Source organism: Carlito syrichta, unplaced genomic scaffold (genome assembly GCF_000164805.1).
Source record: "Carlito syrichta isolate Samal-C Ts95f unplaced genomic scaffold, Tarsius_syrichta-2.0.1 Scaffold316380, whole genome shotgun sequence".
Taxonomy (NCBI): Eukaryota; Metazoa; Chordata; class Mammalia; order Primates; family Tarsiidae; genus Carlito; species Carlito syrichta.
The window spans coordinates 930,915-956,053 of record NW_007260476.1 but is presented as its reverse complement, the minus strand read 5'-3'; the positions used below and the strand labels follow the sequence as shown (position 1 = coordinate 956,053).

The following is a 25,139-nucleotide window of genomic DNA, read 5'->3' as shown; positions in this document are numbered from 1 at the left end:
GGCTGTAGTGAGCTGTGATTGTGTCACTGCACTCCAGCCTGGGTGACACACTGAGACCTAAACTCAGGGGGGATAAAAAGCTACACTCAACTTGAGACATGTGCTATGGAGAAAAGAAAATAAATAAATATAATAGAAAACTATTGATTAAGGGGTAAGATGATGACATGTTCCCAAACTTCAACATATTCTATTCTCACCTATAAATGTGATTTGCTACCAGTGGCTTCCACATAGATGGGGGCGGGGAAGACCTCTTACTGGCTCATCTCCTAGACAAATATGGTTAGTTTCCTATTTACAGAAATCATTCTTCAAATTCCCAGTCTCTACTTCTAAGTATAATTTATTTTATTTTGTGAAATATTTTGCTTTTCTCATTCTGTACATCATTGACGCTTTATATGAATTTGTATCCATAGGTGAAAATGGAATGGTTGGGATGATGGGCTTTCCTGGAGCCATTGGCCCTCCAGGGCCTCCTGGAAACCCTGGCATCCTGGGGCAGAGGGGTAAGTAATGGAGTGTCTTTCTAGATACTAGGAGGAATAAACAGTGTTCATTTATTTAGCAGCAATATAAATTACATTTCATTCTTGAGGCAGGGGAATAATTCTGAGAGAACAATGTATCTGATTTTGCTGTTTTCTATATTATGTTTTCCCATTGGAATGGAATCCTGCTTTCTCCCTGCAGCCTTATACTATCTTATGTGGCTGCCCGTTTGGGGAAACGATCAACTTCTCAGCACTGTTAACCATTTTTGTTTGTTCGCTTTGTTCTGTTTCATTGTAAGCACTGTTAACTTGTGAATCCCTATGAACTATTTTGAGAATGAAGGTTCCTCCTGTCAGGTAGTCCTGGAATCCCTGGAGTAAAGGGCAAGAAAGGAGCCCCAGGAGCCAAAGGAGAACAAGGAGAGAAAGGAAATCCTGGGCCTTCTCAAATATCCCACATAATGGGGGACAAAGGAGAACCTGGTCTCAAAGGTAAAGAATTCCTTACATTTAGAATCAGAACATCAGAGCTTGTTGTGGGACTAGGAAATGATCTGGGCATATCCTTGTAGTCAGCACATGAGGACAAGGGCCAGTGTTGAGTGGCCTGCCCAAGTCTCACAGCCATTTGGCAGCTGAGCACGAACTAGACCTAAGGTGCCTTCCACAATAATGTGTTGCCTTCTTAATGCATACTTTTTTTTATTTCTAAGTTAATTCTGCTTTTCTGTCTTCTGTATTTAAATTGGCACTAGTCGATTTTTAAATTATAAACCTCAAAACCCTCTTTTTGCCAAGTATGGAGAAAATTAAGCCTTAGAAAATTCCATATTAAAAGACTTCTCTGGCTGAAATTAAAACCTTCATCTCAAATTCAACTCCATTCTATCAACCACCAGGATAAATTTTTGTGATTGCATCTAAAAACTGCTCAAAATCCTTTGGAGAATAATTACTAAAAAGTTTTCATACAAATTTAACCCTTTATAAATATTATTGTTAGGTACCATTAGGCTAAAATTAAAACCCATTCAAATTATTTGGGCACTTTTTGTGGCAGTTTTTGTTGTATGATCAAAACAATTAATATGAAACAGATTTTAAGAAAGCCTCCACTGCCTTTTTTGACTTCTTTGGTCTTCTTCTTCCCCCCCGCCCTTTTGGTCTTCTTGACCACATTTAATTCCAAGTAACTTTAGAAAAACAAAGAATTGCTGGGGAAAAGTTACCTTTGCAGATCCAACTCTCATTGCAGGGAAGAAATAAAAAACAACAAAAAAAGTGTTCGTCTCTGCAAAACCATATCAAATTTTGAGAAATGTGAAATGAATTTTGAAAAATGAGATTATATTCAACAAATATTGATATTCTTGGCATAAAAGGATTTGTGGTCTGAGTAAGGATTTGCTTTAAAAATTCTTCACAGAGTGTTACGGACCATGTCAGAAAAACTAATTGGGGAGTTAGGAAGTAAAAGTCTATGGAGTAGTCCCCATTTAACCTGATGTCAAAGAGATAGTTTAGTTCTAGTACAAACAGAAGATTTCATTTTATTTTTAAGAATGAAATAGAAAGCAATATGAATTTTATAAAACTCTGCTAGAACTGACTTAAGCCTTGATATGAAAAAAAATACTCACACAAATTTCCAGCCTTCATAAACTGCCTGCATAAACACCACAGACTATTCTGTGTTTTCTAAGTAAGCGTAAGAAACATTTTGAAAAAAAATATGAACAGCATATTTCTGCCTACATAAGCTGAGATTTGGCTCTCACAGCATAAATGCACAATGAGAACTAATTTGCAATTGAAGAAACCCTTTTACAAAGTATAGAGACACAGCTATTGTGCTATTTCTATGCTTCTAACAAAACCATTTTACCCAAAGTACAGTATGCATGGAAGCTGTTCTGTATGTTTTCTTTTGACTTTTTAAATGCATAACCAAGGAACACAGATTGAACCAAAAAAAAAAAAAAAAAGAAGAAGAAGAAGAAGAAAGAAAGAAAGAAAGAAAAAAGAAAAATAACTTGTTGTTTAGGGTTCTCTAATTTCAGAATAATCCATTTTTTTAAATCTGAATTTCGGACTTAAAGACATTCACTGCAAATGTGGAAGAGACATTGAACATAAAAATAAGCACAGTAACAGATAAGTCCTCAAGGAGTCTGAATGTGTATAAAAAGATATATGTATAAAAAGATAATGAGTAATGCAAGGTGAAAATTAGTACTGTGATATTGTTTAACAAAGACTTATGTTGCACTTACTGTGTGCAGATACTGTTCTAGGTAACAAACACCGATTCACGTAATCCTCACAGCAACCCTAGGAGTATGTATTGTCATTGCTATCATCCCATTTTACAGATGGGGAATAGAGAGGTTAAGTTACTGTCCGATATCATTTGGGTAGAAAACGGCAGAGATGGGCATCACACCGATGTGGCTGGTTCCGAAGTCCATACTTGACCTCCCCACTGTGCTGCCAGGTACCACTGACTGTAAGCCCTGTAGAAGTTGAGGGAGGCAGAAAACACAAAGACTAGCGTAGTCAAAGAAGCCTCCCTGAAAGAGGATTTTTAACTGTGAGTTGGATTCACATGAGCAAAAAACACTCTTGGCTTAACATCTTTGCAAGTCACTCCTTGCTTTCAGAATTCAAACTTCCTAGACTGACATACAAGTTTTTTCACCACTTGCCCTTTGCCTATTTCCCCAGTCACGTGACATTTATGTACTCAGCAATTATTTTTTTAATACCTATGGACTAGGCATTTTACTACATTCTGAATACACAGAGGTGAACAAAACAGACTTGGTCTCCTGGTCATGGTGAGACTTGCAGTTTAGGGGAGGAAGGAGATATTAATGGATCTGCAAACATTCTTTCTAGGCCAGGTAGTAAATACCTTGGGCTTTGTGGATCATATACAGTCCCTGTTACATATTCTTCTTTGGTTTTTGTTTTTTAATAATCCTTGAAAAATGTAAAAAGCACCCTTAACTCTCAATCAAGCCATATAAAACCAAGCCAGATCCAGCCCGAAGGCTGTATTTTGCCAGCCCCTAAAAAAACTGAAGCAAATGAACATACTAAATGGTATATGTTTTAAGATTGTGATAAGTGACATAAACGGGAAAAACAAAAGTTGAGAAACAAAACAATCTGATCCCCCATACTCATCATTCCTTTGCACGTGCAATTTTCCTGTTTGGGAATCTTGTCCCATTTCATGCCTTCTCCACCCAACTAACTCTCACCTGGTCTTCAGGATTGAGCTAAAACATATCCTTTCCTCTTCCAGAAATTCTTCTCTGTGGCATATTGTGCTCAACTCTATTACAGAATTTATCTCACTGGATGACAATTGTTTGTTTACTTGGCTGTCTCCCCAATTAAACACTAAAAACTTAAGGAAAGAGAACATGACTTATTTGTATCTCCAGGATGCAGCACAAGACTTGTCTATTAATTAGGTAATCAGCCCATATGTGAATGAATAAGTGCATAAGCAGGAAAACAGCCAAGGGAAGTATATCTGCTGAGAAAAGGCACAAAGCCAGGCCGTAGACAGATTGTAGAATGCTTCATGCAGCTGAAGGACTTTGCAATTTACTCTGTGCATAGTAGAGATTCAATGAATATTTATGTGCCGGAGAATAATATGAGATCAAAATCATGTTTTAGGGAAAGTAGATTGGCAACCTGAAGTTTTTATGAGTTTTCCAGTCATGCAGAACTGAACTCAAATCCCAGTGTTATATCTGATTGACAGTATGACTTTGGAAGAGGCCTTTGACTTACCTAATTACTTAATAAGCGATAATTTTAATAAATGAATTGAGAATGAATAGTCTAGATGAGAATAGTGTAGTAGACCGTGCTTGGATTTTACTATTAAAAAATGATACATTTAGGCCATTCATTCTTAAAATATTGTTTTAAAGGCTAAATATTATAATAATTGCTAGTGTTCATTGAGGACTAACTCATGCCAGGCACTATGCTAATGCTGTACACATATTACCTCATCTAATCTTTTTTTTTGAGTTGAAGTCTCACTCTTTGTCAACCAGTCTGGAATGCAGTGGCATGCTCACAGCAACTGCAGTTTCGACCTGCTGGACTTAGGCAATCCTTCCGCCCCAGCCTTCCAAGTAGCTGAAACTATAGACGCACGCCACCAAGCCCGGCTAGTTTTTGTGATTTATAGTACAGACGAGGTCTCACCAAGTTGCCCAGGCTGGCCTTGAACTCCCCGGCTTAGGCAATCCTCTTGCCTTGGGCTCCCAAAGTGCTGGGATTACAGGCTGAGTCACCGCACCCAGCCTAATCCTCCTCTTAAAAAGACAGAAGCCCACACCTGCCCGTGCTCTTAAGAAACATGCTATGCTGTACTACAATAATATATCATCAATGCAAACCAGCATATGGATGAGTCTGGCAAAAATCTAACTTATATTTTTAATACCTGGCTTTTAACTTTAGGATTCACAGGAAATCCAGGTGAGAAGGGAAACAGAGGCATTCCAGGGTTGCCAGGTTTACAAGGCCTCAAAGGACTACCTGGACCTCCAGGACCACCAGGTACAGCTTGTTCTCAAGTGGAAATATTATGTTTTAAGTTTTCCTAGTTCTAAATGTAATAAAACTAGTTTCTAGACATCTTGGGTTGAATATGAATTCTGTGTTGATAGCGTTCTAGCAGAAATTTGCTACTAAATTAAACTTAAATGAAGGCATTTATGGTTGACATGTATTAACAAAAAATTAACTTATACATAGATTCACTTTTGTCCTCAAAATTTTATTCTGCGATTGCTGGTATGTATTATAAATTATGATTGATCACAATATCACATGTTGAAGATAAAAATTAGATAATGCTTTATAAGTTTCCAGATTTGCCTCTTTCTTTTTTAAAACAAATTATTGAGTTTGCAAAATAATTTTTAAATAATTAAAGTATCCCACCGTTCCCCATAACCACCTCAGTAACAAAATATATTACATGACAATAAAACTTCAGTACACAATTGGAAATATATTATCTATATGGTCACAGGTACCCGCTTTTCCCTCTGGAGTTGGTCCTGGAATGATTTTGATGTTTAAAATCCAGCCTGCTGACAAAAATCTCACTTTCTCTAATTTTACATGTTCTGGGTCCCCAGTTCTCTCTTTATCTGAAGGCAAAAGGGCAGTTAGACAAACACCTAAACCAGTTTGTCTGGCTGTTCTGGATTTGTTCATGCAAGCAACAAATATTTATTGAGCACATACTATCTCCAGGAACTGTGCAGAGCATATGACTATTTATCTGTTCTCAAGGTCCCAAAGGAGATCTGGGCAGCATCGGGAATCCTGGAGAACCAGGACCGCATGGTGTGCCAGGAAGCACAGGGAATATGGGCATGCCAGGTATGCATAAGGTCCTGTTATGAGCACACAAGCTCATGACAGGTCATAATTCTAGATTTTCTGTGTTGTGTATGTAGGACATTTATGTAAAATAACTAGATTTGAGCTGGACTCAGTGGCTCAGTCTGTAATCCCAGAGTTTTGAGAGGCTGAGGTGAGTGGATTGCCTGAGCCCGTGGGTTCGAGACATGCCTGGGCAACTTGGTGAGACCTCATTTCCACAGTAAATCAAAAATTAGCCGGGCGTGGTGGCACGCACCTGTAGTTTCAGCTACTTGGAAGGCTGAGGTGAAAGGATCACCAGAGCCCAGCAGGTCGAGGCTGCAGTGGCCAGGAGCACTCCAGTCTGGGTGACAGAGTGAGATTCCAACTCAAAAAAAAACAAAAACTAGATTTGCTTTTAGGTAATTGTACTGTGTGTGACCAAAATACAAATAAGAACAAAATAAAAATTGATGCTATATAAAAATTATCCATTATAACTAACTACCTAATGCATTTGTGGTCCTGAAAAACTAATTTCTTGGGAGAAGGGCGGTTTATGCAAAATTCAAAAGTAGAATATTTTATGATATCTATTATTTTACCTGATCCTTTTCCTAATTTCAGGTTCTAAAGGAAAAAGGGGAAGTTTAGGATTTCCAGGTCGTGCAGGAAGACCAGGCCTCCCAGGTATTCACGGTCTCCAAGGAGATAAAGGAGAACCAGGTTATTCGGAAGATACAAGGCCAGGACAACCAGGACCAATGGTATATAGGCCACTGAAATATTTAAATTTTGGTGGTAGAAGGGAGCCCCTCGAAATATTAACAAGTATCCAGATTCAGTGTGGACAAATGAAACAAATTATTACTGCACTTTCAGGCATTTATTTGGATTTTTAATCTTATTTCCACAACTGAGGATGCCTGACTATTACCCAGCTGTTAACTTCCAAAAACCTCTTTCAGCTGCTAAGGAATTTCTCACACTGTCCCTGTAATTCAAGTGTGCTGCCAGAAAGGGGCAGTGATTACCAGCTCACATAATCTGACAGGGCAGTGGGTTTTTTTCTTGTGATACAAAGTGAACAGTCTCTGCTATGAACTCATCTCACGTAAACTTAGAAAAATAACTTTCTAAACCTCATAATAAAAAACCCTTGTATTAAGACATAACAAATATACAAAATAAAATAACTTTGGAATATCATTAGAAACCAAACACAATCCTATGATGCATCTAGTTATCTTTCCTAATTGCTTTAGAACCTTAAGTATTTTTATTCTATTATGCAGAATATTTTTATCTTGTCTAAATGTTCTCAGTATTTGTGGGATCTCCAGAAGCCCACTAACCTCTTGAAATTGAATGCAAAATGTTTGAAAATTTTTTTGTGGGGGTGAGTCTATATTTTTTTTTATCAGATTTTCAAGAGTATATGACTCCAAAACATATAAAAATTATTACTCAGGGAACCTTGTCTCTCCCTTTTGAGTCAATAAAATACCATCTTTCCTAAAGATTTCTACCAACAGTATTCTCCAGTAATTGCTAAAACAATAAAGAAAAATGTTAAACACCACACAGACCCAAGAAAAAAACTGTATTACTTAGAGCACAGACAAATTCATTTGCTCTTTATATGTACATCAAGTCTTCAGAAAACCAGAGAAACTCCTTCCACTGAGATATGTTATTGCTAAGGAATCCTATTTGACTTAATTCACATTCACTTAAAAAATAGTTTAATTTAAATTTAGGGTTTTCATAGGTAACTCACCAGAAGAAATTTTTAGAACTGTGCATTGAACACAAAATGAGCTGGTTTTATCATGCTAGCAAATCAGAGTAACAGTAATATATTGTAATTGGTTACTAAAGAAATTTTGCAAGTTGTCATCAAACCCATATGTTCTGGTTTATAATAAAACTGAATGAATATTAAATCACTAAAATATTTTTAGACATATGATTGACATATACTTAGCTGTATGCATAGCAATTTCATTTAGTCTATTTCTTTCTTACCCCCAGTTAGTCATCATAATTTGTAATTACACATTTGTGTGATTATTTAATATCTATCTCCTTACTGGTCTCTGAAGCTTCATGAAGGTAGGGATGATATATATCATATATTCACATATGGTTATCATTAGATTCCGGTAAGAATTGGCTTCATGGGCATACAACCAGTGTAGTCATGGAGGTACTGTGCTAAGGGCCCCATGCTTGGTTTAACATTCTGCTGTAGCTGTCTTGAAATTCTTTCAAAAACTTTAAAAGGGAGCCACATTTTTATTATGTGCTGGGCCCCACAGACTATGTGGTCATCCTAATCCCAGTACTTATCACAATGTTGGCAGATAGCAGGCACTAAATATGAATTGAAGAATGAATGAATGAAGTTTATACTTAATAATTCTAACCACATATCCTGCTTATATGAGAATTTTAAAGGTGTTTGACTAAATTTAAGGGGGATCCAGGATTGCCAGGTGACATGGGAAAGAAAGGAGAAAGAGGGCCACCTGGCCCACCTGGACATTCGGGGCCTGCTGGACCTGAGGGAGTCCCTGGAAGTCCTGGAAGTCCTGGCCACCCAGGTGAGCCTTGGCTTTACAATTCTGAAAGCTGGAAGCTTTACTCATCATATGGCCCTCACTTCCTGGAATCATCTCTGTAAATAGAAAGTTATATATGCTTTCATGCTGCAGTTGCTTTTATTCGCTTTGAACTTCAAATTCTAAGACAATAAGTAAGAGGGAACTAATCAGGAGGAGGCTAATTACTAATCTTCTTACTGGTGTGCTGAAATATAAAGATGTTCTATAAACAAAACTTTTGAAGTGCTGTCTCAACAAATTCAGTCTAAAGACACAAAAATGTTAGTTCATTGCGCAATATTTTGTTCTGTTTTGTTTTTCTTTTTGAATGGGAGTCTCACTCCATCGCCCAGGCCAGAGTGCAGTGGCATGCTCATGGCTACCCCAGCATCAACCCACTGGGCTCAGGTGAGCCCGAACTACAGGCATGCGCTATCACACCTGGCTAATTTTTTGATTTATTGTAGAGATGAGGTCTTGCCAAGTTGTCCAGGCTGTTCTCGAACCTGTGGACTCAGCCAATCCATTCACCTCAGCTTCCGAAAGTGCTGTGATTACAGGCTTGAGCCACCGCACCTGGCCTTATTTTTTTTATTTAGTTATCTAGGACTTCCATGACAAATACCACAGACTGGGGGCTTAAACTACAAAAATATATTTTCTCACAATTCCAGAGGCTCAAAATCTGAGATAAGGCATCAGCAGCACTGGCTTCTTCTAACGCATCTCTCCTTGCCTTGTGAATGGCTGTCTTCTTCCTGTGTCTTTCTCCTGGGTGTCTGTGTCCTAATCTTCTCTTTTAAAGACACAACTCATACTGGATTAGGACCCACTCTACTGATCTCATGTTAATTTAATCACTTCCTTAATAACCCTGTCTCCAAATCTGTTGTGACATTCTGAGGTCGTGGGGGTTAGGACTTCAACATATGAATTTGGGAGCAATACAATTCAACCTACAACAGCATTCTGGATTTTTTCTTCTAACGTGTTTCCAGATTGACCTTTGCCTTTCCTTTTTACTAGGCTACAATTTGTGTTTAAGTTTTTGTTTTGTTTCATTAAAAACAACAGCTAAACTATTGGTTTGCAGCTTTGGATCTTAAATATAATATTTAAACTATCTGTTCAGACACTGAAAGTTTCGATAAATTTGCAGTTAACTCCCAGTTGAAAGAATAAACTGGACATTGAGTGGTTCATGTGGTTGGTCCATGTACCACTTTTGAAAATGATTTGATACATCTCTAGGGTGGTTTGCTGGGGAAATAGCAGGTGGGTCAAAAGCCTGGGATGATCTGCCACAAGAGAGCTTCCTTAAGGGTAGCTTTAGCACAGTTGACTGTAAGGAGTGACTGTATCAGTCATTGTTGTGATCATTTATCTTATGGTGATCTTTCTTCCTTACTCTCTCTTCATTTCTAGGAAAGCCAGGTCCTGATGGTGATTTGGGTTTTAAAGGAATCAAAGGCTTCCCGGGCCCTCCAGGAATAAAAGGCCCTCCAGGTCTCATTTTTGTACTTTCTCAATTTTCTTTTCATGAGGGAGAAACAATTTCTCCTGAGGTCAGAATCTCTGTACAACTACTGCTCTACAGAAGGTTGCTCCCAGTTACTCAATACCCAGACAAAAATGCAGAGAACTGGGGTCAGAGATTTCTATCTATCGAATTCAAATATCTGCCAGCCTAAACATTCTAAAGTGCTAACCTCCACGATAATATTAACCTGTGCACAGTTTTCAGTGTGAAGTCAGCCTCACATACCTAGGGTTCCAAAAAATTAGCCCCTTTAATACAATTCCATACATCTCCCTGGTATTTACATCAGACTACTGGTAGGAAATAAGTCCCCTCTTTGTACACCATGGTTCGGGGCTTAGTTTTTGTTTTTTTCAGGCCTTCCAGGATTCCCAGGATCTCCTGGACCAATGGGTATAAGAGGTAACCAAGGACATGATGGAATTCCTGGCCCGGCTGGAGAAAAGGGAGAAACAGGTATAATTTGCTCATTATCTTTGATCAACTCATTTCATTTTGGATAGATTCATTAGTGACATTGTAATGTTTCACTTCTCTAAAGAGTCTTCTCTGATAGAACTGATGATCTTTAATATATCTTGGTGTGTGATAAATTATACTTCCATCATATATGTATAATGCAGTAAATTTAACCATATATTGATATGCCAAAATCATCTCTTTCAGGTTTACTGGGGGCACATCCGGGTCCAAGAGGAAACCCTGGTGCTCGAGGTAAGCAGATATTCTTCCCTGACCTAATGATAGACATTTTCAAGGACAGAATTCAGTTTAATATGCTTGATATAAAAAATAAACAACCTAGTAAACTCAAGAAGTCTCAATGGTAATATAGAATATTTATCTTAGTAGTCAATTTAAAATTTTTAGTTATTAACATCACAACAAAGGGAATGAATTAGAAACTGTGATCCAATGTTGTATTTCCTTCTATGAAAGTCTTTAAACATAAAATTAATTCTAATGTATTTATTTTGTTCTTAGCATGTTTTAAATGTATCACCTCCTAAAAGGATGGAGGTGGAATTAATGGCTTCTCAATAAGTATCCTTCCCTGCTGTTCTGAGATATAGTATAATACTAATCCTCTCCTACCTTGGTATTTTTATGGGTCTGATTCCAACTCTCAGAACTCTCTTGTATTCATGCTGTTGTTTATTAAGGGCTGCCCATTGACTCTCTCAACGTCTCAGACATGGCAATTTACTGAACATGGCATTCAAAGTATATATAAGCTTTTTATTTGACAGATTTCAAGTTTGGATTTCTCGTGTCAATGTCTTTTAACTCTTTTTCATATTGTAGAGAAAACTTCCAGGAGAGAAATATTAGATTGTTTGCACCTTTAATTTTCTCTTCTAAGCTGAGGGTCCTATGGATGGGAGAATTTTATTAGCAAAGTGGCCTAGTCCCAAAGAGGCCTCCAGTTACTATTGCTCCTAAGAGCCAGCAAAGCGTAGCCTGATGCTGCTAAGAAATTCACCTGGGCCAGAACTGCCTCTTGACTAAATAATTAAAGTATAAGACAAGAGTTGTTCACTTCCACTTGTTTCTTGATGATTTTTGGTTGTCCTTCCCACATCTCACAGACCCCTCACTCAATGAATATAAAGCCATAGTCATTCCACAGTCTTGTTTTAGAATTGCAGTCAAAAGAAGAGTTGCTGTTCATATTCTTAAACTAAGCTCACAGTTTAGCCATGTGAAATGAAAACCTTAGCTTTTAATTGGAAATAAAATTTGATATAAAATGTAGGCTAAAATGCGTCAAAAATAACAAGTAACCTAATTATATAAATACATGATTATGCACCTCAGTCCGTCTAGGATAACTAAATATGGAGAAGAGTTCATTGAGCCTTGGAAGGTATGAATCCTTTTCATTAGTTTATTCTCCCAAATCCTAAAAAGACAATATATTGCAGCGCAAGTAATCATGTTAATGAACATGGCATACACAACCCAAGATACCTTGCTGCTTCAGGTCATTGTCATGCCAAAACAACATTACACAGGTTGGAGCAAGCTGAAGTCTTCTAAACATTTTCTTTTTAAAAGCATAAATTACAGGCATTAAAAAGCTAAAGAATGTGAATAATATAGGGCTAGATTGTCAAGATTCATCCATTTTATTTTCATAATCACTCAAAGTCTTTATACATAATAACTTCCCAAACCCTTCCCTGTACCATCAGCCTTACTCTTATTCTCCCTCTCCTTCCTCAAACTTGTCTCCTATTTCCATGCCATTTACCATTTCTAGAATAACACAGAGATGAGAAGGAGGAGGATGAGATTATTTTCCATTCATACAACATTTTCCATTTGTGAAGTCAAAGCATAATTTCTTAAAGGTTTTCTGAGATGAAAAAGATTATTATTAAGCTGTGACCTTTTGGGGGTCTTCTTTGGTAAATCCTAACTATCTGCCACACTTGTCCTTTCCAGACTATATTGTTCCTGTTACTGGGAAAACAGACCAGTTCTTGTGACTGGGGGGAGAGGGAATTAACCAGAGAACAGAATAAGTATTAAAACTTTGTCACTCCTTTGTCTGGGTTTAACTGGACAATAGACAAATGCACACATCAGTGCCATGTAGTTTACCTTTTTGTGCTCTATTGAATTATCAGTGACTAAACAGTATCATTGTAATTAAAGTTCATTAGATAATAATAATTGTGGCTTACATTTACATAACACTTTAGAGCTTATACCATGCTTTTCAGTCTGTATGTTGTCTCACTGAATCTTTAAAGAACTGAGCTAGTACAGGTATCACCTTCATTTTTAAAATAAGAAAATCAAGGCTTGTAATAGTAAATCCCAAGTGATTTTACCAAGATCAGATAGCTAGTTGGAGACAGAGTCTCAACTCAGTTCTTGTAGACCTATATTTCATGTACCAGCCTCTTTTAAAAACATATATTTTGAATCTTAACATTTTTAAACCTAGTGCCCACATTATTAAAGATAACCACAAACTCTAACACCAATCATAGGGGCATTAAGGAAACTTAAGGAGCCCTTTTCTTTTCAGGAGCCAAAGGAGACAGAGGAGCACCAGGCTTGCCCGGCCTCCCTGGCAGGAAAGGGGCAGTGGGAGATGCTGGGCCTCGAGGGCCCCCTGGCATAGGAGGACACTCAGGACCACCGGGCTTGCCTGGCACAATCATCCCTGGCCAAAAAGGAGATCGAGGTCCACCAGGTTTAAGAGGAAACCCAGGTAGAGGGCTTGCTTTTAAATAACATTAGAGAACAGAAATAATATTTGAAGTTTTCAGCCTCCTTCTCACGTTCCCTTGTTGCCTTTTCCCTCTAGTACTCTCTATTTTCTCTCACCCACCTGTTCTCAGAGCAGTAACTCTGTTGCTCTTGTTGAGACAGAGTCGCCTACTTGAGAGATGAGTAGTTACCAAATCAGCAAGCCTGAAAGAGATTTACATCCATTCAACCTGTATTGGTTGAGCTACTTCTCTGCGTCAGGGATCAGGCTAAGCTCAGGGAAGCAGGCATAGACCCTACTCTACCAGATCCTGCTTGCACCAAGCGCTTCACTGGCATAGTCTCATCCTAGCTTTACCACTGTCCCATCACATACCCGAGGGAAAGAATGCTTGCAGCAATAAGGTTTCGGGTTTACACTTCTGTTAGAAGGAATCACTGATAAACAGAACCTCCCAAGCTCCCTTGTTGCGAATACTGACAAGCTCTTTGTGAATTCAGGAGAGCCTGGTCCACCTGGACCTCCGGGGAGTCACATGAGAGGCATAAAAGGAGACAAAGGGTTTATGGGCCGCCCTGGTCCAAAAGGTCCACCTGGAACTGTAGGAGACACAGGGCCACCAGGTCACCTGGTGAGTGTGAACAATGACTTTGATTTATTCTTAATATAGTATTAACTTATTGTAATTATTGTTATATTGTACGTTATATTGCATATGTCAACTTTAGTAATATTGACTTAATAGTATAAGAGTATTATTATACTCTTGGAAATCTATTGCCAGGATCTGATGTACCTGGAGGCAGCAAAATTTACAACTTTGGATGCATCTGTGCAGTGTGCCTAAGGGAAGACAGAGCCCAGAAGGTTCAGAGGAAATCAGAGGATCTTAAGAGTCGGAAAGATCTTGCCTCTAAGAGGCCTCTAAAACTTGGGTCTATATAGGACTCACCTCTACCACATTGCTTGACCCTATCTTGTTGAGACTCTGAATAATTCCATGGATGGAATCTTCAAAAAGCAGCTAGGAGTTTAAGAATCACTCTACGTGACTGGGTAGGAGTTTGGGCCACCAGAGTATAAAGTATGAAAAAGATATAGGTATCCAGTAGAGATAAATAAAGAATAAAAATAAATTGTGGCCGGACTCGGTGGCTCAGCCTGTAATCCCAGCACTTTGGGAGGCCGAGGTGAGTGGGTTGCCTGAGCCCGCGGGTTCGAGACCTGCCTGGGCAACTTGGTGAGACCTCATCTCTATAATAAATCAAAAAATGAGCTGGGTGTGGTAGCGTGCGCCAGTAGTTCCAGCTACTTGGAAGGCTGAGGCGGAAGGATCGCCGGAGCCCAGCGGGTCGAGGTTGCAGTGGCTGGGAGCGGCCACTGCACTCCAGTCTGGGTGACAGAGTGAGACTCCAACTCAAAAATAAATAAATAAATAAATTGCATAAGAGTTTTCCAGTAGAGACAAAGGATTTTTAAAAAATGAAAAAAAGAACTCAAATACCATTCTTGGGTTTTATGACAGACGCTGTCAATAAAACAAGTCCCATGAATCAGGTACTACCCCTGAGTCAATACAGAGGCAGTCCAGGAGAAAGGTGTGGGGGAAGGTGGCAATCCCTAGAGATTGAATCTGCTTTGTCCTTCAACTGGGTCTTTGTCCTCAAGCAGTTTTAGGTCCATTATTTAAGGAAAAATATGTTGATCAGCCTTGTCCCTCCCCCAAGTATCAGGACATGGAGGAAATTTTACATAAGTGGTTTCAATCTTGGCTTCAGGAATAGTTCAGGTGGAAAGAAAGGTGACAGCACGGGCCTCACAACAAGAAGAAACAGGGTCAGGCAGTCATGAAAATGAATCTGCTCAAAGTGCATGAGGCAGGCTCCACCCAAAACATAATTCTTGATAAATACCTTAACTGTCTCTGTGTCCTTAACAGCTCTCTCCCTGCACGGAACACCTCCCTCCTGGCACCAGCCTTCCTCTATGTTTACCTAAGTTACTCTAAGTTTCTGTTTTTAAATTTTATATTTTTAATGATAGGCCTAAGGAAAGGTTCTAGTGGCCAGAGGAGTTATAGGCAGGTGAAATACTCAATTGAAAGATCAAAATGAAGACTGCCAAATTCAGTGTATTCTTACTTAACATATCCTATTTGCCTTCAAAAAATTATGTGAATATTGTGATTTTAAAAATCTGTCTGTGGTTCTCCTCCCTTTCATTTGAAATATAGGGAGCACCCGGCACCCCAGGTTTTCCAGGACTCAGAGGTGATCCTGGATTCCATGGGTTTCCAGGCTTGAAAGGTACTGTTTTTGTGTACTGTTCTTTACATGCAAATAAGATAACTGCAATTCATATTTTAGGGCACACAAGTATTTGCTAGACTCCTATAGTCAGTCAGCACTGACAATTGAGGTTAGTACAAATAGAACCTCAAAATAAATGAAGAAGGAAGACTTTACCAGCACCCAACCCCATGAGGCTTAACAATTAAAACCATAACTTAAGGTTGGAAACTATATAAAAACTAAACTAAAAACAGGAAGAGTTTAAAGTGGCTACCTTTGAGAGTATTGATGTATTTGGGATGGGATGCGAGAAATGGGCAACTACATCAATATTAATAGTATTGTTTTTGAGTTGTCTATTTTATCATATACATGTGTTACTTTTATAATTTTTAAAAGCTGAAAATTTTTTAAAAGCATCCACCAGGTTGATAGTAGAGGAAAAGTAGGTAAATTTTTATAAACAGATTTATGTATTTTTATTTTTATGGGACACATTGGTTTTGGTCCCAAAGAAAAAAACCTATAATCTGAGGGAGTTTTAAGTTTAAAATATTAACACACAGAAATTTAAACTTTGGGTTTCAGAAAATAATTCTCAAGTCTTCCATAGTGTACTATAACTTTAAATAAGGTTTTGAATATTTTATTCATTGTCGTATCATGTTAATTCATCTGGTATTGTTTTTGTATGGTCTGGACTCTATTATCACAGACTACAGAGATGCTAAATAACAAGTGTATCCAAAGTGAACAAAGCCACATTTTCACATAGAAAGCCTTTTCCAGGTTGAGGAGAAGACAAAGCAGACTTAAGAAAGGTCCTTTTCAAGACTTTCAATCACTGATTCTTTAAGGAGCAAATTAGCTGAGAATAAATCAAAGCAAGTTATTCCAAAAAGTTTCACTAGACACTGGGTGGGTGACTACCGGCAGGCAACCTGGGAAAAATTTGTCACACTCATCACTTCCTCAAGTATCAGAATAAGAATATCTAGCATGAAAAAATACTGAGCCTCACTAGTCATCAAAGAAATGCAAATTAAAACTACACTGAGAGACCTCTTAACTCCAGTCAGGATGGCTATCATCAATAACTCAAAAAACAACAGATGCTGGAGAGGATGTGGTGAAAAGGGAACATTTTTACACTGCTGGTAGAAGTGTAAACTAGTACAGCCTCTGTGAAAAACAGTGTGGCATTTCCTAAGAAATCTAAAAATCGACCTTCCATACAACCCCATAATTCTCCTACTGGGAATTTACCCGGAAGAACTCAGATCATTCTGTAAAAAAGATATCTGCACACGTATGCTTATCGTAGCATTTTTCACAGTAGCAAGAACATGGAACCAACCGTGCTGCCCATCAAAAGAGGACTGGATTTTAAAAATATGGTACATATACATGAGGGAATATTATGCAGCCATAAAGAAGAACAAAATCATGAACTTCACAGCAACTTGGACAGACTTAAAGTCTATAATACTAAGTGATCTTTCACAGAAACAAAGATCTGAGTATTATATGTTCTCACTCATAAGCAGACCTTGAACAATTATCGTAACACTATAAGAAAAGGATTGGCAGTAGTGGGAAACTGTCAGGAGGGGAGCAGGAAAGCGAGACTGGCAATAGTGGGAATTTGCCTCGGGGAGAGGGGGGCACACCTCATCAACAAGGGTACCTGCATAATGAACATTTGTATACCTAACCATGAATTGTACCCCACATCTTTAAAATAAAAAATAAAAAAAAATTAAAAGGGGGAAAAAAAAGAATACCTAAGCCAGGTGCAGTGGCTCACACACTTTGGGAGATCGAGGCAAGAGGATTGCCTGAGTCCATGGGTTTGAAACCAGTCTAGGCTAACATGGTGAGACCTTGTCTCAACAATAAATCAAAAAGTTAACCAGGCATGGTGGCACATGCCTATGGTTCCAGCTACTTGGAAGGCTGAGGTGAAAGGATCACCTGAGCCCAAAAGAAGAATATCTAAGATCAGACAACACTATAAAGGCCATACTAAAGAAAGAAATATTTTGGTGAAATATTTAGAGGTATTTAGAGAAGAGATTCTTAAAACTGGTTCTTTTGAAATATGTTCCATGAAGCATATTTAGTTACTCTCTTAGATTTCCAAATAAGGCTATTAGCTGGCACTACTGATAAGTTTGCTCTTCTTGATTTGGAAATGCTTAATCCCCCAAGGGAGAAACATTTAGACTTCTTCTGATGAATGTAAGTAAATATTAACACCTTCCTTAAATTCTAATATTAAGGGGTAATTAACAGTGTAGTTGCCAGTTAATTTTTAGTGGTATAATTATTTTACTGTATTTCCTCTATTAATATTATACTTAAAGTCTAAGTAATCAGATGTAATGTCTATGCTATTTCAAGATTCTTTAAAACAGTATTTCTCCAAATAAATGGCTCTTGATAACCTTCTTTTATTTGTGTAAAAGATTATGATAGAAGAGAAATCTTACCACTTTGTTAGTTCACATCAAAGCAAATAGTCTATATGTATTCAAGAGAGTTCCTGACATAACTAACTCTGGACTATGAGTAAAGCTAGAGTAATAAGCTGAGCAAGTAGATAGCCATGATAACCAAGCAATACAATTCACCAGGAAGTATTAAAACAAGTTTAAGTGTGACTTTATATCTTACCTGAAATATTACATTGGTTTGAATTGGTTTCTGAACTCAAAAAGCGAACTCTTAGGAACCCTTCCTGCCCAATGTTAAAAATATAAAAATACAATTTCCTAATGCCTACTTCTGGGGTATATTTCTTAATAGACTGATTAAGCATGACCTATTGGGCCCAAATGACATGCCAAAACCCACATGAACATAATTGTAGCCATTGTTATAGAACCCACAGGACAGAACCTCCAACCACACTTCCAGTATTTATCCTTAAAGTAGATCACCAACCACTTGTATACTTAATCCTGAATTGTACCCCCATGTCTTAAAAAAAATAGGAGATCACCAAGCTCAAGAGCTAGGAAATCCATTGTTTTAAGTGGAATCGCATTGTCTCTTTCTTTCTTTCTTTCTTTCTCTCTTTCTTTCTTTTTAGGAGAAAAGGGTAATCCAGGATTTCCCGGATCCATTGGACCTCCAGGGCCAATTGGGCCAAAAGGACCACCTGGTAAATACATTTCCTTACTATTTATTGCTCTCCATGAAGAAAGGGTAATGCATCAGTGAAGCCATCATCTTTTTCTTATGTTTATGTCATCAGGTGTACGTGGAGACCCAGGCACACTGCAGATCATCTCTCTTCCAGGAAGTCCAGGGCCACCTGGTATACCTGGAGAACCAGGAATGCAGGGAGAACCTGGGCCACCAGGGCCACCTGGAAATCTAGGTGTGGGACTGGCAGCATTGAATTGGGTCACTAAGGAAGTGGTTGAAGCAAAATACCTGCAAAGTGCTTTGGAAGCAAATGATACGACTTCACAGAAAATGTTAAACATTATAGGGTTTTTCACAATCAGTTCTAGAACTAAGCTCATTTTACCCTTGACAAGCAAATAAAAGACCTTGGACTTTATTGAAAACTGTCATACATAGCATAAACTTGAGCAAATACACTTTAAGACACCATGTTTTTTGTTCATATATATGTGTATATATATTTATATATAATTAAGATAAAGATTTTATGTCTATCTCCTCTGACAACTGTCAGTATTCGAGCTCTATTTATGAACGATTGCCTAAATATACCTGAGTTCTATGAATTTATACTTTTCTAACATTTTTTTGAAGTATCAGAAAAATGATTTTAAAATATTTTCAAAACATTGGTGTTTGGAAATTGAACTAACCTCTTTATATAAGCGTAGCATGTTGTAATAGACTTCCAAATGGAATTATTTTGTCAGAATCAGCTGGGAGATAAGAAAGACATTACTTATTAGTTTGATCAACACATGGGCATAGTGAATTCTGGAAGAACATAAAATGGCAGCACAATTTTAAACTGCTGTATTTAATAACCTCATAGTTCATTTTTGATAATCTTTTTTTCTGGGAAGTAGGGGTAATGAGTTTGATGACTAACCATCTCAGTTTGCCCAGGACTAAGGATATTCTTGGAATGCAGGACTTTCATTGCTGAAAGGGAAGGTCCCAGTTTAACAGGGTGGTTGACCACCTTGCTTTTCATGCTATATGATGAACTCTAATGCAATGTCGGGTTTTGCCTAGGACCCTGTGGACCAAGAGGTAAACCAGGCAAGGATGGAAAACCAGGAACTCCTGGACCAGTTGGAGAAAAAGGCAACAAAGGTTCTAAAGGAGAGCAAGGTAAACAAACACTCAGCTTGTTTCAGTCACTGAAGTGTGCTCTTTCAATATACACAGAAGTCTTGTCTGAGTGGGTGACTATACAATATCTAGGTCTCTCAGTTTGTGTTATTCAGGTTAGACCAAAGGGACCAAATGTTCATTTGGAAGATGGGAAATCAAGGATTATTAAAACACACTATTCCTCCTACCTCTTAGCTGGGCAGATGTGCTCCAGAATTTTAGCCTGATGCAAAATGTAGCCTGTGGACAAAAAGAACTAATGAAGCACTAATAGGTGTTCTACTTTGAGAAAAGTTAATAGTGTTGCTGGTTAATCCTAGGAGTTGTGAATCATAACTATTTATAGGAGTGGTACATAAGTACAGAGAGAAAAATATTACCTTGATATGAGTAGAAAAGCAACTTAGTATCCTTTTTGAGGAAAGCCATCTTTTAGTTGTTGTTTTTTTTTTTTTGAGTTGGAGTCTTATTCTGTCACCCAGATTAGAGTGCAGTGGCATGCTCCCGGCCACCGCAGCCTAAACCTGCTGGGATCTGGTGACCCTTCCACCTTCCAAGTAGCTGGAACTACAGGCGCACGCTACCATGCCTGGCTAGTTTTTTTGATTTATTGTAGAGATGAGGTCGCGCCAAGTTGCCCAGGTGGGTCTCGAACCCGCAGGTTCAGGCAATCCACTCACTTCAGCCTCCCAAAATGCTGAGATTACAGGCTGAGCCACCAAGCCGGGCCAAAAGCCATCTTTTAACTATACCATTCATCAATACAATTCAACAATGTGTGTATGTTCTAAACAAGATCCTCTTAAATGTAAAGTTTTATTGTGGACATAAGCTACATGTGTCAGTTTGATACCTGGATCAGAATCTATCTTCTGCACCACTTTTGAAGCACCCTTCTGGAAAATACCTAGATATCCAAATCTTCTATTTTTAGGATTGCTGAACTTGTTAAAGAAAAAAATCAAAACGTGATTTCCCAGTTTATTGACATAATATGCCCAGATTGACTACAATAAGACTGTAAAGACTAGAGACTTAAGTTTTTAAAAACTCAAATATGATACCAATAACATATTAATTGCATAATTACTTATGATTTAGCATTGTCACGAGTACACACTAGAGTACCAGTAATCATTCAACTTTCCTTAAAAATGTGCTCTTCAAATGACTGACAGTGGTGGAAAACTATGGGAGGGGAGGGAGATGGGATTAATGGTAGTAAATATGATGGGGAGACACCTCTTATCAACAAGGGTGCCTGAACGAAGCATTTTGTATACCTACCCTTAACTGTACACCACAGTATCATAATAAAAAATATCAATTATAAAAAATAAAACTAAATGTGCTCTTCAAAGTGATAAAAACTCTTATGAGTAATTGGATTAATTTTAGAATTTTAATGAACAAGGTTGGATTTCAGAATGGGCAAGAGCAAGGGTACTGCAATACAAGTTCTGTTGGAAATTATCCGCACGTAGACAGTTAGCCCAGTGCTGTGGAGGCCTCTTAAAAATGATAAAGGGAGCCTGGCATGGTGGCACACACCTGTAGTACCAGTACTTTGCAGGCTGAGGTGAGAGGATTGCTTGAGCCCAGAAGTTCAAGTTTGATCTGTACTCCAGCCTGGGTGACAGAGAGGGATTGGTCTCAAAACAAGATAATATAAAAGATAAAGGAATCTAAGAGTCAAGCTGCACTGACATAAACTTGTAGCATTGGCCCCTTTCTTGGAGATGCAGAATAGCCTTGCATAGCATATATTTGCATAAAGGTGCAACACCATTTCCTGTCCTGCTTGGCTAATCACTTTTCATTTCTGTACAAAGACTGGGAGGCATTTTTTGATAGAGGCCAATTATAGCCCATGTGAATGGGGGAAGGGGTTAGGAAAAGTGAACAGAATGTGTCTCCTCTATGTATTAAAGCCATGACAATTTGGACTTTTCAAGTAAGACCTGAGACTTGAAGAATTTGGATGTGGCCTATTGTTAATTTCAAAGAATAGGCCAGGTTCCCTGAAGAACAGAGGAGTGGGCAGAATTCAGAGAAGACTGAAAAAATATATTACATTTGGGCTTTTACAAATCCTTATGAAAAGGACTGACTCCTGAAACAAGACTAAACTCTGACACTGTCTGACTTCTATGGCATGGTTGTTTGTGGGTAACAACAATATCTCAATGTTGCAGGCCAAAAGTCTAATAGTCTCTGCCTTCTCTGCATTTCCTTAGGACCCTAAAGGACCATCGCCATGGCCCAAGTCAAGTCAGGATGGGTTGGCAGTGAAAATGGATTGGGGGTGAGGAGGTGATAGCCAATGCCAATATCATAAATAATAGCTATTTGATGAAGAGGAGAAGGAAGGTCAGGAGGAAGGGGAGAAAGGATAAAGCTCACTGGTTCTTATCTAGAAAGTTACAAATGTAGATTAGCCTGCTCCAACTGCAGGGGAAAAATATATAAACCACTTACTCTGTTTTTAACTCATATAAATAAAGGAAACTAAGAAACTAAAAAACTGATTATTACAGTTTTTTAAAAAATGACCTTACTAATTGATCAAAATCTTTCTTGAGGTTTGAACCTTTAAAAAGGAATTTCAATATTTTCCATGATTGTATAGTGAATTCATGAAAAACATAAGTAATTTTTCATCTACTTGAATGGATATTTGATTTTATTTTTCCCCCTCACATTATAGGAGGATTCATTCATTTATTTATTTTTTTTAAATGTACATAAGAGCTACAAGTTCAGGCCACTGTGTCAGGCCTCAAAGGGGCATTCAAATATAAGGAAGATCTGATCTCAAAAGATTTGTAATAAGATACACACAAATACCTACAATAAGAAGCATTGTGTGATAAACTGCTTAACATTTAATAATATTGTTGGGCTATTTTATAAGCCAATCTTCTCTAGGATTCTTTTCTATGTTTGGAGCTCAATTTAAATTAGTGCTTTGGAAAAACAAGTATGAGGTTTTGTGTTGCAACACTTATAATGTGTTTTTGAAGGACCACCTGGATCAAATGGATTGCCAGGTTTGAAGGGAAAAACTGGAGACATTGCATCACCTGCTACTGGGCCAACAATGAGAGGTTTTGTTTTCACCCGACACAGTCAGACAACAGCGATTCCTTCATGTCCAGAAGGGACAGAACCACTCTACAGTGGGTTTTCTCTTCTTTTTGTACAAGGAAATGAACGAGCCCATGGACAAGACCTTGGTAATGTCCCAGTCCTAGTTTTCAGTTGTGTTGTTCTATATGCAGATTGTCAACTTTTATAAAATAGGGTGCTTTCTGTGAAGTTAAGCTTAAACAAACTTGAGTAACCTTCCAGCACATTTTAAAGAAAGCACATAAAACAACATTGGCCTAATGTCTAAATTCCATGCTAGAAAGTAAAATGCTAGACACAGCCTAGCTTGTGAATGCCAGCCTAACTTGTCCTGTTCGTTGCAAACGATTTTCACTTAAGCCACTTGTCTTTTTAATCTTAAAGGTTACTTATAAAGCTTTAACTTTATAAACTTTTACTATTATTAACTATTACATACATATATGTAAGTGGGAATGCTTTGAAGCAAAAGCATTGTCCCAACTGACCTATGCCGGCCCCCAAGTTCTAGACGGATTAGAAAGAACCACAGGAAGTATTAAAGGCGAAAGAAAGGATAGGCTTGCATATAGGAGCTCTGATTTCTATCAGTATGAAAACTTTCCAATACTACATTTGGCAAATAACTCTTCTGTCTTTGTCCAGTTTTGGATGCAGGTTACATTTTAGTTATCCTCTATCAAATAATGATACTAAAAATAACTTACTGAAAGTGATACTCAGTCTGATGTCTTATTAGGAACTCTTGGCAGCTGCCTGCAGCGATTTACCACAATGCCATTCTTATTCTGTAACGTCAATAATGTTTGTAATTTCGCATCTCGAAACGATTATTCATACTGGCTGTCAACACCAGCTCTGATGCCAATGGACATGGCTCCAATCACTGGCAAGGCCCTTGAGCCTTATATCAGCAGGTAAAAATCAAGTCCTTTAGTTTTGCAATGAGACCAAGTGAATCACTGCACTTGTAATGGAACGTACGGCAGCACATCAGGGTGCAGAAAGTGGTGATGCCGACATAGTCTTTGTTTTGCATTACAGATGCACTGTCTGTGAAGGTCCTGCGATCGCGATAGCTGTTCACAGTCAAACCACTGACATTCCTCCATGTCCCCATGACTGGATTTCTCTCTGGACAGGATTTTCTTTCATCATGGTAAGGAAAAAAGGAACAGGAGATTCATAGCAAAAATTACCTGTAGAATCTTTTTTTTTTTTTTTTTTTTTGAGTTGGAGTCTCACTCGATTGGCCAGGCTGAAGTGCAGTGGCATGCTCACGGCCATCCCAGCGTCGACCTGCTGGGCTCCAGCGATCCTTCTGCCTCAGCCTTCCAAATAGCCATAACTACAGGTGCGTGCTACTACGCCCGGCTAATTTTTTTTTTAATTGTAGAGACGAGGTCTCACCAAGTTGCCGGTACTGGTCTCGAGCCCGCAGGCTCAAGCATTCCACTCACCTCGGCCTCCCAAAGTGCTGGGATTACAGGCTGAGCCACTGAGCCCGGTCACCTGTATAATTTTACATTGTGCTAGATAAAATGTGTCCCTAGGATTCATGCTGACATTAATAAGTGCAATATGCTATAGACATATTGAAGAGAAGGAGAAGGAAGGTCAGGAGGAAGAGGAGAAAGGATAAAGCTTACTGGTCCTTATCTAGAAAGTTACAAATGTGAATATATACCTTTTGTTTACTTTCAGTTACTTTTGGTAAATAATGAAGCATTACAAAAATAATTATCAGGAAGAGATCACTTACAAATTCTACCTCATTACATTTAGGTGAATGCTCCCATTTACTGGTAATGGAATACTTATTTTTTAATGTGACAGCTTCTTTATGTGCAACCTCTATAGTCCTTATAAAAACCCTGAAAGGTAGTTTGCATAATCTACAGTTTCACAAAAAAATGTAGCAAAGCAATTTCCCCAAGGTCTTACAACTATTAAGTGATAAAGCTAGGATTTGAGCCCTTATTTGTCTGCTCCCAAATCTTTGTGCTCCTTTGATGGTCACATAAAGATGAAAGAAAGGAAAGGAAGAAGGAAGAGAGGGAGGGAGGGAGGGAAGGAGGAAAAGAGGAAAGAAAGGAAAGAAAGAAAGGA

At 38.2% G+C, this 25,139-nt stretch overlaps 1 protein-coding gene across 1 annotated transcript in view; it reads left to right on the top strand.

Annotated features, from left to right (window-relative positions):
• Window positions 1–25,139, top strand: part of COL4A3 (collagen type IV alpha 3 chain) — a gene marked incomplete at its 5' end in the record, with an annotated part of 33,523 nt that overhangs the window by 5,855 nt on the left and 2,529 nt on the right. Inside the window, 18 exons of the mRNA XM_008074251.1 lie at window positions 423–512; window positions 855–989; window positions 4,992–5,090; window positions 5,835–5,924; window positions 6,534–6,673; window positions 8,386–8,512; window positions 9,938–10,018; window positions 10,410–10,508; window positions 10,719–10,766; window positions 13,093–13,278; window positions 13,779–13,909; window positions 15,512–15,584; window positions 18,664–18,735; window positions 18,829–18,954; window positions 19,800–19,898; window positions 22,925–23,137; window positions 23,770–23,947; window positions 24,075–24,189. Coding sequence (XP_008072442.1) covers window positions 423–512; window positions 855–989; window positions 4,992–5,090; window positions 5,835–5,924; window positions 6,534–6,673; window positions 8,386–8,512; window positions 9,938–10,018; window positions 10,410–10,508; window positions 10,719–10,766; window positions 13,093–13,278; window positions 13,779–13,909; window positions 15,512–15,584; window positions 18,664–18,735; window positions 18,829–18,954; window positions 19,800–19,898; window positions 22,925–23,137; window positions 23,770–23,947; window positions 24,075–24,189 — 2,102 coding nt within the window. The remainder of the gene's footprint in view (window positions 1–422; window positions 513–854; window positions 990–4,991; window positions 5,091–5,834; window positions 5,925–6,533; window positions 6,674–8,385; window positions 8,513–9,937; window positions 10,019–10,409; window positions 10,509–10,718; window positions 10,767–13,092; window positions 13,279–13,778; window positions 13,910–15,511; window positions 15,585–18,663; window positions 18,736–18,828; window positions 18,955–19,799; window positions 19,899–22,924; window positions 23,138–23,769; window positions 23,948–24,074; window positions 24,190–25,139) is intronic.